This window comes from Musa acuminata, chromosome BXJ3-10 (assembly GCF_036884655.1).
Source record: "Musa acuminata AAA Group cultivar baxijiao chromosome BXJ3-10, Cavendish_Baxijiao_AAA, whole genome shotgun sequence".
Lineage (NCBI taxonomy): Eukaryota > Viridiplantae > Streptophyta > Magnoliopsida > Zingiberales > Musaceae > Musa > Musa acuminata.
In genome coordinates this window covers 29,805,597-29,822,600 of record NC_088358.1, presented here as the reverse complement: position 1 = coordinate 29,822,600, position 17,004 = coordinate 29,805,597, and the positions used below count along the sequence as shown (strand labels likewise).

Sequence of the window (17,004 nt, the reverse complement as noted above, 5' to 3'; positions counted from 1 at the left end):
CAGGATCGATAGTTAAAATAGAGACTTCTCATGCCATCGGATTACTTTTCCATCAGAAGCTTGTGAACGGAGGTCGACGATAGAGGTTGAGAAAAAAACTCGTCAAAAAGTCAGGATTTGCCAGAATAGAAGATGCAATACAACCACCACCATCATCAGCCTTTTCCTAGCACCGCCGAGGCCTATCGACCGAGCTAGCAAAAGCGACAGCAATCAAGTTCCATGAAGGGACGGACAGCGGACATCATCCTTGGAATCCGGAGTCCATCCACCGAGAAGACGCCAACAAGGGAAGAACTTCCATGCGAAAGCGCACACGGAGAAATGGCGTCTCATATCGAGCAGTTTTGAAGACTACAAAACAAGCGGAATATAACAAAAGAAGATGCGAAGAGATGATTGGGACGCAGAAGAAAGAAAACCATAGTTTAATATCAGAGTAATAAGCTTCAAACCTGATCTGATTTGGCGCGTTCTTTGATCGGAATGGGTGAAACCCGAACCCATCGAACAGGATTAGAGATCCCGATCCCCCCAGTCAAGCCACCACCTCACCTGCAGCGCCCGTAGATTCCTTCGTCTTGCCGATCCAAGCTTACATCCAGTCATCGATGTGGGACCCCATCTTTGCAATCTCACTCTTATCCACAGTATTTAGAGCGACGTATTCATCAAATGGCGACGTTGGGTGGCACCCCCGACCGTCTTGCCTTTTTCCCCATCTCTTTTCTGTTTAAATAATTGAAGGCAACACATACTTTGTGGGGCCTCAAGATTAGATCCAAAATGGCAATAAGATTGTGATCAACCAAACCCTGCAACCGCAGATAAACGGTATATATACATATATATATATATATATATCTCGTAGGAGAGTACGAAGGGGAGCCTATTTTGGGATTCAAGCGGTTTTCTTGGGGCAGCCACTGTGGGGAAATCGTTCTCCACCATTGTTTGTGTTTCCGTCAATTCCGAGCGAAAAAGATGATTGATTGCGTTTTTTGTTTTTCCTTCTTCGCCCAAATGAAACCAAGATTTTCCCCCTCCCTCCTGATCTGATACTCTTTGGAGGAAGGAGGAGATGATAGGAAAAGGGATAGGGAAAGTTCTCTTTTCGTAATCGGCCTCATTGGCGATATTTGTCTTCTCCCTTATTTCACTGGAATCGTCCATGGATCTGAGTGGGCTTTTAGTTCTGTAGGTGGAGAAAAGAAAGCCGAAGGCAAAAAAAAATGAAAATAAAAACAAAATAAAAAGATGGCTTTTTGCGACCCATTTCTTGTTCTTTGTTGAAGTCTGGGGATCTTCTTCTCACGCTTTAGTTCCAGGCCGTCGGAACAAAAGTGTTACTAGATTTCGATTTCACGTCCCGGCTCCCTTGGTCTCGTTTTGCTTCGGACATCCAGACATTCGTGAGGCTGTATGTCGCCTCCGGAGGAAAGGTTTTACCGGATGCCTCTGTAATCGCTGATGACTGAGAGAGAGAGAGAGAGAGAGAGAGAGAGAGAGAGAGAGAGGGAGATTTATATTAGAAGCGCTTTCTTGTTTTTGAGTTTCTCAGAATCTTATAGATCTTCAAACCAAGCTTCGCCCGTTTTCTCCTGATCCCACGAGCCCCACAACTTTTGGATCTTGGTGTCACGAAAGGGTGGTCGAAATGTCTTTTAAGAGCCTCGTCCGCGAGCTGAAGGAGATGAGGGACGGGATGGGGAGCATGTCTAGGAGAGGGGGCAGAGGAGGAGGAGCCCCGGAAGGGACGATGACCGGGCATGGCCGTGGATGTGATCAGCACCCTTGGTCCCATCAACGGGATCTGGAGCAGCGGCACCAGCAGCAGCAGCAGCAGGGTAGGTGGGCGAACCTGCCTCCTGAGCTGCTGCTGGACGTCATCCGGCGGGTGGAGGAAAGCGAGGTGTCGTGGCCGGCGAGGTGGCACGTGCTGGCGTGCGCGGCCGTGTGCCATTCGTGGCGGGACATCACGAAGGAAGTGGTCAAACCCCCCCAGCAATGTGGCCGGATCACCTTCCCCATCTCCCTTAAGCAGGTTGCCTTTTTTTCTCCGAGTTCCTCGTCTGTTTTCCCTCTCGGGCTCAGATCGCATCGTGCTTGCGATGGGTTTGCAATGGCCTGTGGACTATAGATCGTTTTCTCTTGGTTTCCTTTCTAATTTTTGGGTTTTCGCTTGAGATTAGCCTGGGCCACGAGATAATCCAATTCAATGCTTCATCAGAAGGGAGCGAGCGACATCCACCTTCCGCCTGTACTTGGGTCTCAGCCCATGTAAGTAACCTTCTCCGGTTCCATGCTTGCTTTCGTTACATCTCTTGCTTCGTTTTTTGGAGCCGAGTTGTGACTTGTGAATCTTCTGCAATCTGTCACTGCTACAAAGTTGCTTCCATCGGTTCTTGAATGCTTTGTTTACCAGTATTTTGGAACCAGAGCAAGCTAAGTATCACATCAGCTATCCTACTGTTCCATGGGTGGGTGATCGAGCAGGGTGTTGGCACCGCTGCTTTGCATAGCTATGGATGAAACAAATGCGAACCCCGATCGCGCCTGCATCTCTCGTAGTTTTCATTTTGATTTAAGCCGTCTCTGTTGATTATTCTATAAACACATCCGCATGAAACAAATGTGGTTGCCAGTGATCTCAATTTTCAGCGAGGACGTTTGTTGCTTGCAAATGTTGGTGACAATTCTTCTAATGATCGCAGCACTGCATGGACAGAACGACAAGCTTTTGCTAGCAGCCCGCAAGATCAGACGTGCAACGAGCACCGATTTTGTGATTTCACTGACCGCCGATGATTTCTCTCGAGCTAGCAGTAGCTATGTTGGAAAAGTGAGGCAAGTGATGCCCTCTGCTTTCCTCTGAATCGTGTTGTGTTGATCTCTGATGGACCATTTGTGTTTTTGGATGTCAACCAGGTCGAACTTTCTGGGAACCAAGTTTACAGTTTATGACAGCCAGCCTCCTTGTGATGCTGCGGTCTCTTTCGGCAGCCGATCAACCCGACGGATCCATTCCAAGCAAGTTTCACCAAGAGTGCCCGCTGGCAATTACAACATCGCTACCATCGCTTACGAACTCAATGTCCTGCGAACTCGAGGGCCAAGAAGAATTCAGTGCACCATGCATTCTGTTCCCGTCTCCTCCATCCAGGAAGGGGGGAGCGTCCCATTTCCCACCAGTTTCATTCACTCCATCAGCGAACAGCTCCCCAGCTTAGCAGTTGCAAAGGGCAAGGAACCTGTGATCGATTTTTCTTCCACCAGTCTCACCGAATCACGGGCACCTGTCCAGACCAATGGGGCGCCACTCATGCTAAAGAATAAAGCCCCGAGATGGCACGAGCAGCTTCAGTGCTGGTGCTTGAACTTCAGAGGGCGAGTCACGGTGGCTTCCGTCAAGAATTTCCAGCTCGTGGCTGCCGTGGATCCTTCCTACCACGTTTCCCTTGCAGAGCAAGAAAAAGTCATTCTCCAGTTTGGGAAAATAGGAAAGGACATTTTCACCATGGATTATCGATATCCACTCTCCGCGTTCCAGGCATTTGCAATTTGCTTGACGAGCTTCGACACTAAGCCAGCATGTGAATAAAGGTACACGGCTCCTCCTCTGTTTTCTCCGAAATATTTACCTCTCCTCAATATTCGACTTGATATTCTTCACCGAGGAACTTTGGTTGCTGGCTTTTTTCGCGTTCAGAAACACTCACAGGAGGAATGATCGTTTTCATCAAATGCTAATCTTCGCACACATGCGTGTGTAATGTGCTCTTGTGCATTTCCCTGATCGTCCACCTACAAGTAGAATCACCTTCGGAGTGATTCATTCTCACCATCGCCTGAAGAACATTTGTTGTAAGTCAAATCTTTCCTTTTTTTGTGGCTGATCAAGGAACTTGACTCATGAGTATTATTCGAAGAGCCTCAATGTATGATAATACATTATCCTAGTTGGTGGTACAAGTAATTGCTTTGTTAGAAATCATTAAGCCTCATGTATACGTGGTACAAATAATTGCCTTCGCAATCCAAACTGGATATCATGAAGCTCTTAACGTCGCAATCAAAGTGCAAGGATGACCATTTGCGCTCATGCCGTGTCATGATATGTTGTAGCTAGAGAATTTATAGATCTTGTTTATAGATGTCAGCTTGGTTGGCCATAGGCCTTGTTTTTATTTTGTTGTTGTCTCATCAGAGCTATATCGATGACAACCATAGCTAATCAAATCGTTTCTTCTGCTTGCTCTGCCCTCCTCTGTGTACCAGAGAAGGTTTCTCTGGTACATACATCCCTTCTTGGTACTTACCGGAGCAGTCTCCGAAGATTGGGTTGATCCTATCTCAATCTTCGATTTAACGGGCGTAGTTGGTTTTGATGGAAAAGAAGAAGTGAACTCCTGGATCCCCTTGGCTGCAGGAGCTTTCACGAAGTAGCGAGTTGTTGACGCTCTGCACATTGCTATTCACTCCTGTGATTGATGCAACTTCATTGCTCGTCTGATGAGATATTTCGTTCTTACCGTCGCCTTCTTCTGCACTCGGGTGCTCGTCTATCTGATGCTCTTTCTGAATACCTGCCTCTCGTGATATCTTGCGTCCGATGTACATGGACGCACCTTCATTCTCACCGGCTAAGGTTATCATGCTTGTTGCGTGATCACTCCCCGCATGGGGTGAGTGCCTAATATTCAGCTTCCGGACATCCTCACCCTCGCTCTCCTTTTGGAAATCATCTCCTCCGAGGATTGCTGAGGCCCGTGGGATATCGGCCACCGACGTAGCGTGCCGTTTTCCTCTGAGACCATCAGGTTCCCTAGTATATGGGGGCTTTGGTTGGTCTTTGATCCTTTCTTCTGATTCTTGGCTCCCATGACTCATCTCTATTGTGATTTCAGTATCTTCTTTTGTGTTATCTTCGACATCCTGTCTAGGTTTTTCCTCCATTAGAGTTTGCTGTGCAGGTTTGGAGGGTTCTGCAATTTCCTTTTTCTCGACATCTGTTTCTAGTTTTTCTTGTATTGGTTCCATTTGTAACGGAGCTTGGGCTTGAGAAGGTTGGGATTCCTGAGACTGCTGGGGTGGTGACTTTGGTTGTAATTTTTGTATTTCTCGAGTTTGGGATTCCTGGGGCTGTTGGGGTGATAACTTTGGTTGTGATTCTAGTGTTTCAGGAGGTTGGGATACCTGGGGTTGGATTTCTTGCTGATGACTTGGGGATTTTGGTTGTGGTTCTAACAATTCAGGAGCTTGGGCTTCGGAAGGTTGAGATTCCTGGGGCTGAGTTTCTTGCTGATGTCTTGGGGACCCTGGTTGTGGTTCCAATAGCTCTAGAGATTGGACTTGGGAAGGATAGGATTCCTGGGGCTGGGTTTCTTGTTGATGAACTGGGGACTTTGGTTGTGGTTCTAGTGCTTCTGGAACTTGGACTTGGGGAGGATGAGATTCTTGAGGCTGGGATTCTTGCTGATGAGCCGGGGGCTTTGGTTGTGGTTCCAATGGTTCTTGAGCTTGGACTTGGGGGGGATGGGATTCCTGGGGTCGTTGGATTTCTTGTTGATGACTCGGGGACTTGGATTGTAGTTCCAATAGTTCTTGGGCTTTAGCATCGGAAGATTGGGATTTCTGGGGCTGAGTTTCTTGCTGATGTCTTGGGAATTCTGGTTGTGATTCTAATAGTTCTGGAGATTGGGTTTGGGAAGAAGAGGATTCCTGGGGCTGGGTTTCTTGTTGATGACTCGGGGACTTTGGTTGTGGTTCTAATGTTTCTGGAACTCGGCCTTGGGGAGGAGGATGAGATTCTTGAGGCTGGGTTTCTTGCTGATGAGTTGGTTGTGGTTCCGATGTTTCTGGAGCTTGGACTCCGGGAGGATGGGATTCCTGAGGCTGTTGGATTTCTTGTTGATGACTCGGGGATTTCGATTGTAGCTCCAATGGTTTTGGAGGTTGAGCTTCGGAAGACTGGGGTTGAGTTTCTTGCTGATGGCTTGGGGACTCTGATTGCGGTTCCAATGGCTTCCCAGGATATGATTCCTGGGGCTCTTGGGTTTCTTGCGGATGACTCGGGGACTTTGGTTCCGTGGTGGTCATTTCAGGCTTGGCTGATGATGGGGTTTGAGAAACTCCCTGAGTTGATTCCGGTGGAGCGGGAGTTTCTCTCGATGGGCTGGAAGGCGGAGAGAGTCTCCTCGGCGAAGAAGTCCCTTGTTGTGGTTGTTCTTCAGGTCCTTCATCGAATCTCCCCGATTGTGACGGCGACGAGGAAGAGGAAGGTGAACGTGAAGTAGGTTCCGTCTGAGTAGGCGTCGGCGATTGTGGGTTGGATTCTGGTGGGGGTTGAGGTAACGGGGCCGCAGGTTTTGGTGATCTCGGGGTGGATTTCCAGAACTTCAACCGGAAGTGGAATTTGTTCCGCTTTCTGCGCTGCTTGGCTGCGCGTAGTGTTTCTTCCATCGAATTCCGACGACAACAGGCGTCGTCAAGGGGGGGATGAGTGCAGTCTTCGTCGTCTGCATGCTATATATATATATATATATATATATATATACACACACATCAGCAGCTGATCCGAACCCTTCGCGATGGGGTTCGCATCTCATTCTTTCCTCCGCTGCATATTGATAGAATTCAAAGATTGGTATATCCAAAACCCAACACATATTCTTAGGCAAAATGTTTCTAGGAATTCTTCTTCGGCACCCTTAGCACAGCATATGACGGACTCATCGGAGGACGAATGCCTTGGACATGTCATTCTTCCAAGGGAATTTAATTTTCGGAGGGATTGCGAGGGAATTCGTGCATCCGGTCAACCACAAAAAAAGTCAGCAGGCACACTAAAAGCCGATCACCATCAGTATTCGAATGACATCTCTCTGTCTGCGGCTTCGACACGTGGCATCGACCGCCTGTGAGATCATTTGGTTCCTTCGATCGTCGAGGATTAGGAGTAGAAGACTCTCTTTCGGTTGCATAAATGCCGTCGATCTACGGAAGATTGCCTATGATCGGTCGAATCGGGTCGGATGGATAAATCGAAGTTATAATAATACAGGGAGTAATTCAGTATTTTTCTTCGTATTATTAAGTGATTCTTCTTCTTCTTCTTCTTCAACTGCGTCCTTCATTGGTTCAGTGTGTTGCAGCGTGGTGTCGGTGAATACTGTTACCGTCGTAGTAAGGCAGCACCGGTCATTAATAAAGCTGCAGGGAAAGTGGGGGGGGTGGGGGACTGTTCTTGGACCACTTCAGGTTCTCTCTCTCTCTCTCTCTCTCTCTCTTTACTCAGAGATGAAGAAGAAGTAATCTGGATCGCCCTTGGTTTGCTTCTCTGCTAACCAACGATGGCGTGTTTTTTGGGGGCTTCAATCTGTCATGTATGTTGATAGGCACCGCAGCAAAGTGGCTTCTACTGATGATTATTTGTCCTCCTGTGAACGACTCATGTGGTCTAATTCAACTGCGGCACACCGATCTGTCTTCGCCCAGTTAATTTTAAGAACCCAGCCAGGCGTGCAGTGAAGGATACACTGTAAGAATCCAAAACCAAGGCAAATCAAAGCTGTCGACAAAGCTTAGATGACTTCCCTGCCACCTCTATTCGTCGAGATGATCCAATCGATTGTTCTTGCGATATGGACTGACACACAAGGAAAAGTGGTTCGTCTTCGGAGATTAATTCTGTGGTGTAGGATCGATCGAGCTGCCATTAGTGGGACAATGGTGGACTCTTAGCACGGCAAAGCCTCGTGCTTGCCTCTCGTCATAAACCTTCTTCACCTGCGGATGAGGCCGCTTCTGATGCGCTCCAACTCATCATCCCACGACGCCGCGCTTCATCTTCTCCGTCTTCCATTATTGGTTGGTGGAAATTTCTCTCACATAAAAAGATGAGGGAGAAAGAGGACGGAAGAGAGAGGCACTATACAGATACCATAATCTTTTACTGTGTCCAGGCTTAGTTAGACACGGATCTAAATAGCCAATTGCATGCGTAACCCGAACTAGATGAACCGGGATTTCTCAAATCACCCAATTGATCTAACGAATCAAACCCTTGAAAGGAAAAAAGAAGGTCGGAAAGCGTCTTCCTTTTTGTTGATGAACATGTTCAGTTCATGTGGCTTTTGTAGGAGGAGAGATGCACAACTTTCCTGTAATATTCGCATTTATTTGGATAAGTTGACCTTTCGTCGTCGATGCAGATAAACAGTTGTTGTGGAGCGGAACTTAAAGAGGCATCTGACGGGAGTGTTGGCATCTGCGGTGTAGTCTATAAAGAAATGGAAGCAAGTGGTCGACAGTCGTAAAAGGTAAACGGAGTCAAAAGTAAAAGGGGGGATGATGATACGCTTCCTCCTGAAGATACCAACGCATCTACCTTGGCTGCCGCTGCCTCTCCGCGAAAGCCGCATCGCCATTATTTCTTTCCCTCGCCAAGTCGCTATCCCTTGACCGAAAGCTCCAACCCACCCTCCAAAAGGACTGCATGCCTCTCCGGTGAAGGTGACTTGAGAGGACAAATGTTCGCACGCTCTCTCTCCATCCGGTTATGGACCCATCAACTGTTCACAGAATTAACACACACACACACGCACATAAATAGAGAGAGAGAGAGAGAGAGAGAGAGAGAGAGAGAGAGAGAGAGAGAGCACCCGGACATGCATCCTCTGTGCGGATGAGTCCATGTACGTATCTCTCTTTATCGAGTCCTCTCCATCTTCTTCTTCAGCAACCAAAGCCAAGGATGGCGACCCAAAGAAACCGAGAGGCCCATCGGAAAAGGTGGTGAGCATATGCATGGAAAGCTACTGCGCATGCCCACCGGGGACCGATTAACGACATGCACTGCCCGATTAGTTCAGACGTCCCATTTTCACATGTTCCGAATGCAACTTTCGTCGATGTGTAACGTGAAATATCGCCTACTTTTAATTGGTCTCCTGGAACAACTTTTACTCAGAATGCTGCGGTAGTGCATCTCCAGCTAAATCATGTTCGCAAAGACTGGAAATAGTGAACAGCAGAGCAGGGTAGAACTCTTCGGCTTATTATCCATGCTTCAGAGCCTGCAAGTTCTTGGATTTCCAGCGTTGCTGATCTCACATCGGCTGCAGAAACAAGATCTTGTTTGCCTCTGATCATGAACAAAAAAGCTTGCTCGTCGTGCGCAGCTCCTGCCATGAGATGTTAATGTGGTTTTGTTCTGGCCTTTCGGGTCAAGTGTTAGCAGCAACTACTGCAAGGCGGAAGAAGCTAGAAGATACATATAAACGAAAGCAGAGACCGCGTGAATTGATCGCAATGGACGTCGATGATGGTGATGTCAGAGTGCCAAGGCACTCGAAACATGTTGTAAAGCAGCGGCTATCTGTTCATGCTGATATGACCGACATGGCGCGGCAGCACGGATCAAATGCAAAACATGTTGAGTCAGTTCGAATCCTTTTATTAGGTACACCAACACGATGATGGTCAATATGATACATAATATTCGTATTGCTGCAGCGCGAACGAATACATTTCCGAGCATGGTAGGAATACTCCCAACTCCAGTGAGGTGGATTAGCAATCACATCTCCATCTTGAGATTGTTAGGTAAAAGATTACCTGCAACGAGTTTGGTCGTGCATCAACTCGCAAGAAATTTTTGGTAGGAAACGATCAAATCGGTAGCTTGCCAGGATTGCTTTTTACTAGTACTAAAGCATCGGAAGTGGATATCCTCAATTATCAGAAGCACTTCTCTTGATGTCATCCGATGCATCATGATGTTCTTCGCAGAGGATGAGAATCTTTACCTTGCAATGATTGAAAGGGGAGGGCTGTCCCTCTTCCTAGCTGGAATTCCACACCGTACACGTTCTGCAGGTTTGTATTCCAAACCGAAGACCCATTGACCTGAAATGTCCGCAGCAATATTGTTAAGGTGCTCGGAGAGATTTCTACATGTCTAAATGCTGTGAACGTGGTAAACAGAGGTGTTACATTCAAACATGATCCGAGGGATGTATCAGAAACCGCCGCCGGCGGGTTGACGTTCGGACGAAGCAATAAATCCGAAGAATCCATGAACATGTCATGCTGCAAGGAGCCGAATTGAAGGTAGGACTGGTCCAATAGCTCGGACGACATGCCGATCATGGGAATGATGCCCGATTTGCAGGTCGGATTTATCTGCACCGGCATCAGGGGAAGTCAGAACAGGAATTTTTTTGTTCGAGAGACTCGTATGGATGCACGCTTCAGATCGATCGAATGCATCCAAATGATCGAGAAGCTGCGAGAGTAGTTGACTCTTATGCGCCGCTTTGAATTCATAGAGCCACTAAGAAGTCGTCGCTTCATCTTAAAGAAAATGTGGGGATGAAGTTCCATTACCTCTCTGCCGCCGAAGAAGCTGTCGATGTTGATGTCCATCATTGGATTCACAGCAGCCAGCTTCATGGATAGGAACTGCGGAAAGACGCAGGAGAACGAAGATAGTCCACGTTAAGACCGAGCTACGGTTTATTGATGTCCAAGAGGAACAGACGAAGTAGCTCATATCGTACCTCCACTTGTCTTTGGAGAGATTGAACGTAGTTAATGATCTCATCTAGCATGCCCGCTTTTCCTGTGATCTTGCTGCATCCGGGCACCAAATCCTGGAGGTACTTCATCCGCTGGCTGATCCTCTCCCTTCTCACCTACGCAACCGGGGGAAAAGATCAGGAGACGTGCATACGGACGAAAGGAGATGGGAATGTAGCGCCCGCAAGTCACAATTCGCGTACTCTTTCGGCCAAGCTATGACTGTCTGTGGCCTGACCCCGTCGAGCTCTTACATGAATGTAGTCCGACTTGGGCGCCTTGTCATTCTCCTTCGAGGCGTCCGCAGATTCTTCCTTTCTCTTGTTCGGTCGTTTGGCCTCCGGTGGTGCTGATCCTCCTCCTGTCTCTTCTTTTATTCTCTTGCAGTTGTTATCATCTTTGCCATCACTACCACCACTATTCTCCTACAGTTTTGACAACTTTTAGCCGATAGACATCTTGGAACATAGTAGAAGGATGTACAAGCAATAGTTTTCTTTCTGGTATTCAAAATTCATGGTTTTCTTTTCCATCTACGATCCCAGGACACATGTAGAACAGATAATGTCTGGAAATCAGGATCACAAAGCTGTGCCTCTGTGACTTTTGACGGCAGAGCTCAAGTGGTTCTTGAATTTAGGAACAATTGTGATAAAATCTTTCGACTTACGAGGAGAGAATATGTAGATAGAGAAGCCAAAAATGGATGATTTACCTTCGATCTCCGAGTATTCTCGGACTTTCTCTTCCTCGAGCTGCTGCTGCTGCTCGCATTGACGCTCGTTTCCTCGACACTAGCAGCGGCACCGACAACAGGACAATGCATACTCGAAACTATATCCGGCCACGCGTTGCTGAAGCAGTCATTCGATCCATGAACGTTGCCGTGATTCTCGTTCGCCCCCCCGCCGCTGCAGCTGTGGAGCGCCCGGAAGGAGGTCTCCACGGGAAGGAGACTTTGCATGCAGTAATCGGCATCGTAGGGATGGTAATCCGACTGCTCTTGCCCCTGTTGCTGCCACTCCGCACGCGTTCTCTGCCTCTCCAACACGGAGAGATCCGAAAGAGGAGTTCGCAGGCACTGCATGATCCTTCTAAGGTCTTCAGGGGGCCGGCGTCGCCGAACTCCTTCGCATCACTCTGACTCTGCTCCCGTAGGCTGAGGACCCTATATATACAGCAATCAATGGATCAGATGACCTCAAGGAGGGAGTGAACAGAGATGAAACGATGCGTATGAGAGGAGGCCAGTTGTTGCCAGTGCGCAGCACGGAACGAGATAGCCTCTGTTCCACCCTCCATGACCATGAGGCGGGTAGGGGCCCACCCTGACATGACCGACACGTGGTCGTGTCTCGTAAATCCAAGCCGGAAGTAGCGAGGGGGGGGGGGGGCCACGAAAGGCATACACATGGCCTCGTCCCTCGTGGCGCTAACGCGTCCAATCGTTCCGCCACGTCCGCCGGCCGGCCGATGCAACGTGAGAAGAGCGCCCTACGTCCGTCGCATGGACGCTCCGCTCCCAAGAAGGATTCAGAGGAATGTAGCTGGTTTAGATGATTAGAATGGGGTGTCGCTTGGAATGGCACTGTGGCATTATGAAGGCAAGTGGGTACTTGGCCGCTGTTTACGGTGTCTTCCTCGTTGAATTGTTCATTTCAAGATGGGAACCCAACTTGCAGAGGCTCACCTGATTCCGCTTGGAAGTCTCACCGTGTACAGTCGCTAGCGTGTGTCCGTCACTTCAGCCCACAGAGCACCCGAGAGAAACGTTTGAGACGGACGTGAAGAGTACATGTTTAGCTTAGTACTGCCGTGCAGTAACACCATCGTCCAATCTCGAGTTACCTTCCCTCTTAACCAGGTCGACCGTCCAATGATAGGATTATAAGTGGCGTGTCGTCTCATTCCTTCTGCACCATGCAGATCCGCCCACCCCGGGAATCATCACCGATAAATTTACCTAAGCATTGACGCTATCGTCAACTGCATTTTTTCTGACCACCTTGTAGCTCCACTAAGTCGTGCGTTGCTATTCTTCTCTAACCCATAAATGTGACATCCCCCTCCTCCCCTCTCTCTCTCTCTCTCTCTCTCTCTCTCTCTATATATATATATATATATATATATATCTGTTATCGTATCTATCCGCATCTTATCTATCTCCCCTGGTTCTCTCTACTTATCTATCTATCCGTAATGGGATAGATCCATTGAACCCCCCATAAAAGAATTGAACTTTGATCTTTGTCTTCCGTGATGCTTTAGTTGGACGGTCAAGGTTGGGTGGGAGAAAGCTGACAGTGAACGCCATGCCGCTGCATGTGGCACCGATGCGTAAAGCAGCATCCTCTCGGAGGAGCACGGCTCGGTTGCCAATGTCTGGCTCGAGAATTTTTGGCTGTTGCCTTCAGGATGACATCTCGGTATCTGATTGATTCGCGGACACATCCCTCGCTCGTCAGCTCTCGTCTCGCAATAAAACACCAGCGTGTGGTGGTGCAAAGGAAAATGACACTGTTTCACGCTCAGCATATTGATACATTCCATTTGTAGTGATGCTTTCTCGACGTATAAGCTCCAGCCACGCAGAGGTGAATTCTAGCATAGAACTCTGTTATGAAATTACCATATGCTCCATTGACTGGATTTGGAATCCAAGACTCACGCAGAATCTTTTTTACACGAACAATTACAGTCCATCTACTTAGAGTAGATAATTCCAGTCAAAATAAAAGGAAAAGAACATATCAGATCAGGATAAGGCGGAGAGGGTTACAGACAGATAGCACCAGAAGCGGACGCGTGCTATCCGCCTACGTTCATGCAGGACCTTCCATCTCTTTATTGCTCCTCACTATCACTCGCGCTCTCATCTTAAATCGCTAGTTAAAGGTCATTGGATTCACCTTACCTGGGTGGTGAAATCAATGGTCTCAATAGATTTAGGTAGCTTGACTATTTTCTTTTGGGGCTCTTCTCCTCGCCTCGTGTCAATAAATGTTGAGTTCTATACGAAGGACGGGGAGAGGCTGACAGAAGTCAACGCTCAGGAGAGAGTGAAAGTCACATTTAAGTGATCGTTGGATGCATCGAATTAAGCATTAATGCGTACCAGTGGATGCGTGCCGAGTCTCGCGAGTACAGTGAGTGGTCCCTTTTCTTCCTAAATGCCCTGTCCGACTCGGTGACTCGATGGCATGTCATTGACTCGACAAACAATCTGGCACACAAGTTTCTAGCGAGACCGTATTCTCCTTCCTCGACTCTTTATGTATCTGTAGAGATAACGAAACATATAGTACAGATCACGAGATGGCATCTTCTTTCTAATTTATGGAGAGGAAAAAAAAAACATTTATTCCCAGTGACTTTGGGCCAGTCGCCACTGCCAGGATTCGATTTATGAACATGTTTAGTGTTGCAGCCAGCACTGCAGGAAGAAGATGAGTGAAAAGATTCGAGAACCAAGTCCCACAAAGCTGATCGATCCCCCACCAGGAAATCATAGACAACGTGAAGCTTAAACATCGAGGGGGAACAGTGATCGGGGAAGCGAGATATGTTAGATACTCAAAGGACCACATACGTAGCGATGCATCTGTTGCCTACTGTTTACTGATGGCTGACCAACAAAACATACACCACTGGCGATTCTCTCGTCATCTGGAACATGGATCTCAGACAGCAACATTTCATCTGAATTTTGATCTCGCTTTTCCTCCCTCCTATATTTTCCCCGGTGGACCTATCTTTTCCTCAATAATACAAAGCGAAACCTCGGAGGCATCTATCTCTTTACACACAAGGGTGTCCAAAAAGTATTTGTTACCACCACAGCAGCTGTACGAGTGAGATGCCCGATACCACAATGGAGGGCACCTGATAGGAATAATTTACAGAGGAGATTAGGAGGGCGAGGTTGGTCCATGGCTTTCTATGGAGGGTACGGGTTCGAGGGTCGCCATCTCTTAGGGGGCTCAGGACCAGGTCAAGGACAGCAGAATGTGGCAGTAAGGTGCCTCAAACGCCGAAACCCCACCATGGAGGTTGTTCGTCTTGGCATAAAAATGCTCATTTTTTCGCTTCGTCCCTACTCCATAAACAGCTGTGCATCATCCTCCCTCTTTATCTCACACGGGCTGATCCTATCAGTTCGCCTTGGTGAGTGGTGCCGCATGTTTGTGGGGACTCCTTTGTCTTCTACTTGTCTTTGCCACGAGGAACTGGACCAGATGAGGATCTATGCATATCTGCAAAGTTAAGCAATGAAAACCATATCTAGAAACATACCGCAAGATGTTGTTGTAAGTGCTACTTCGACACCACCTCACACAAACGAATCAGTAGATGGAAGGAAAAAAAAACGCATACATTGTGGAGGAATGTTTCTTAATCTCTAACATCGTTCCATATAAGCAAAGATGATGAAAGAAGCAAGATAGAGCAACTGTAGATTAAGCCTTGAACTGATTCGAGACTGCTATACCAAATAAAAATGACAATCTAGCTCCAAAAAAAGACATAGTCAAGAATATCTTCTGAAAATATTCCATTAATTTCTGTAGGAAGACTGTGATCCATCAGTCCGCCAGGTCAGAGCTATTTTCGAGCACAGCACGGAGGAATTCCTGTCATTTATCTCTTGCTTAAACAAGTTAAACTGACTAGGTTGATCAGGGTATCTTAATGGATAGGGATCAAGAACTTTGGGTGTAAAGCAGCATAGGAGACCAAGTTGGCAGTGGAGAGACCTGAGATTGTTGGGAGGTCTCTCCTACCCACTTCCATGTGGTTTTGTCTCCGGTCCTTTTGGCCATGGAGGCCATCCTGTAACCCACCACTCAACCAACTTCTATCCACCCTTACCGTCACAATCTGACCCTGATCTCAAGGATCTTCTTACATCTCATTCCAATGGATGATATCTTATCCATTTATTTGAGACTTCACAATGATCGTGTTACCAGCTCCAAATGCTTCAACGATATTATAACCCTGTCGATTGACAAGCACATTGTGTGCTGAGTTTTGTGTATAGGCATAGCTTTTGGTCAGAATAACAGTGGACCAGAAGAGTTCTTTCTGAATGAGACCAGTTTCTATGGTAGATGGAGATGCACCTAGATGTTTTGGCTTATCTGGTGATCTATCTCTAAAAAGAAATTAAAGGCAGATTTTCTTTTATTAACGAAGAACAAAGAGATTATCCAACCGTAATACACGGATGTGAGAATAAGATGAATGTTTCATGTAAACAAGACAAAATTCTTGGAAAATCCCTAGAACACCATGATCAATAATTTCAGCTCTCATCAATTCCCCCAAGCTAACCAAACTCCAATTTCCTTATTCAGTAAATATGTATGCCTTAAAGGCACATAGCATCAGAAAACAAATTTTACAATTCAAACATGTCTCTTAGTTGTTGGACATTAATGGGAACTGCTGCAGTGGATCAGTACTGCACTTTGACTGTGGTGGTGGAAAATTTCAGCTCTGGTTGGTGTCCAGATTGGCCTTATCCTAGCAATCCAAAATTACAGAGTGGAGGAGAAAACTTCAAAAAATCCAGATAGTCTTATCAGTCAACTTTGATCTCTCTAGTCCTGTTTCCTTAGTAGAATGGATTTGTTTTTGAAATTTCATTATCTTCTTATCAGAGTATTATGCAGATCTGTTGTACGGAGTACTTTACTAACTAAATAAATTCTTTTTTCCCTAATGAAAAAGAAGAGGATTATCTTTAAGATATCGACGTGAGTTTCCATGTTGACATGAGTCCAACATGCGGAAAGTTTGTGCTTTCAGTAGAACCCATATGTGCTGAACCAAAGTGTAATCATATTCTAGTCTATAATCACATCACAACATTAAGTTTTGCCATTCTCTAGGGTCAAAGCTGAAACTTGATACAAACTTCTGCTTGCATACACCAAAATCTGGTTGTAAAAGCTAACAGTGGAGCTGCGATGGAAAGGATATGGATGGTTCCAAGGCTGCGATCCTACCAATTACCAAGCTCAACAATCATGGGAAGCCATTATTGTGGTTCGTAATGCGTTTGTTGGCTATAACTGCACTGGTCCATATCAGTGTCTTCTCATACAGTATGCCCGGGCCCTTCATCTCCAAGAACTCATGCAACTGTAAAGATGGTGAGGATGAAATGGTGATTCTAGCAAGTTGCATGGATTTGGGAGTACAGGTTTCTGGAGAAGTCAATATGCTTATGAAGGGAGAGCTTGTGAGGTTATGGATGCTACTGAGAACAAGATACATCTTCATGAGACCAATGATCTCATTCAGAAAAATCTTAGTTCATCACCTTTGCATAAGTTTTGGTTTTAGGTCTGATGTGATTAGACCATGTCAAACCACTTGCAAAGAGAGACTATTTCCTGAGTGTAGACCCCATTGTAA

General features: G+C 46.8%; 3 protein-coding genes across 3 annotated transcripts; 1 reads left to right on the top strand and 2 right to left on the bottom strand.

Moving 5' to 3' along the window:
• Positions 1-886: 886 nt before the first annotated feature.
• LOC135651972 (tubby-like F-box protein 5) lies at positions 887-5,065 on the top strand. The gene is made up of 5 exons (XM_065172671.1): positions 887-2,044; positions 2,193-2,280; positions 2,715-2,847; positions 2,929-3,603; positions 3,710-5,065. The coding sequence occupies exons 1-4, from the start codon at positions 1,658-1,660 to the stop codon at positions 3,599-3,601; spliced, it is 1,281 nt and encodes a 426-aa protein (XP_065028743.1). The 5' UTR covers positions 887-1,657; the 3' UTR covers positions 3,602-3,603; positions 3,710-5,065.
• Positions 4,118-6,595, bottom strand: LOC103968780 (pollen-specific leucine-rich repeat extensin-like protein 1). The gene has a single exon (XM_009382088.3). The coding sequence runs from the start codon at positions 6,460-6,462 to the stop codon at positions 4,366-4,368; it is 2,097 nt and encodes a 698-aa protein (XP_009380363.2). The 5' UTR covers positions 6,463-6,595; the 3' UTR covers positions 4,118-4,365.
• A 2,841-nt stretch (positions 6,596-9,436) lies between these two features.
• On the bottom strand, positions 9,437-11,839 carry LOC103968778 (basic helix-loop-helix protein 79). The gene is made up of 7 exons (XM_009382086.3): positions 11,297-11,839; positions 10,785-11,006; positions 10,563-10,697; positions 10,390-10,464; positions 9,997-10,185; positions 9,810-9,909; positions 9,437-9,618 (listed from the first exon to the last, which is right to left on the bottom strand). The coding sequence occupies exons 1-7, from the start codon at positions 11,666-11,668 to the stop codon at positions 9,581-9,583; spliced, it is 1,131 nt and encodes a 376-aa protein (XP_009380361.2). The 5' UTR covers positions 11,669-11,839; the 3' UTR covers positions 9,437-9,580.
• Between the last annotated feature and the right edge of the window lie 5,165 nt (positions 11,840-17,004).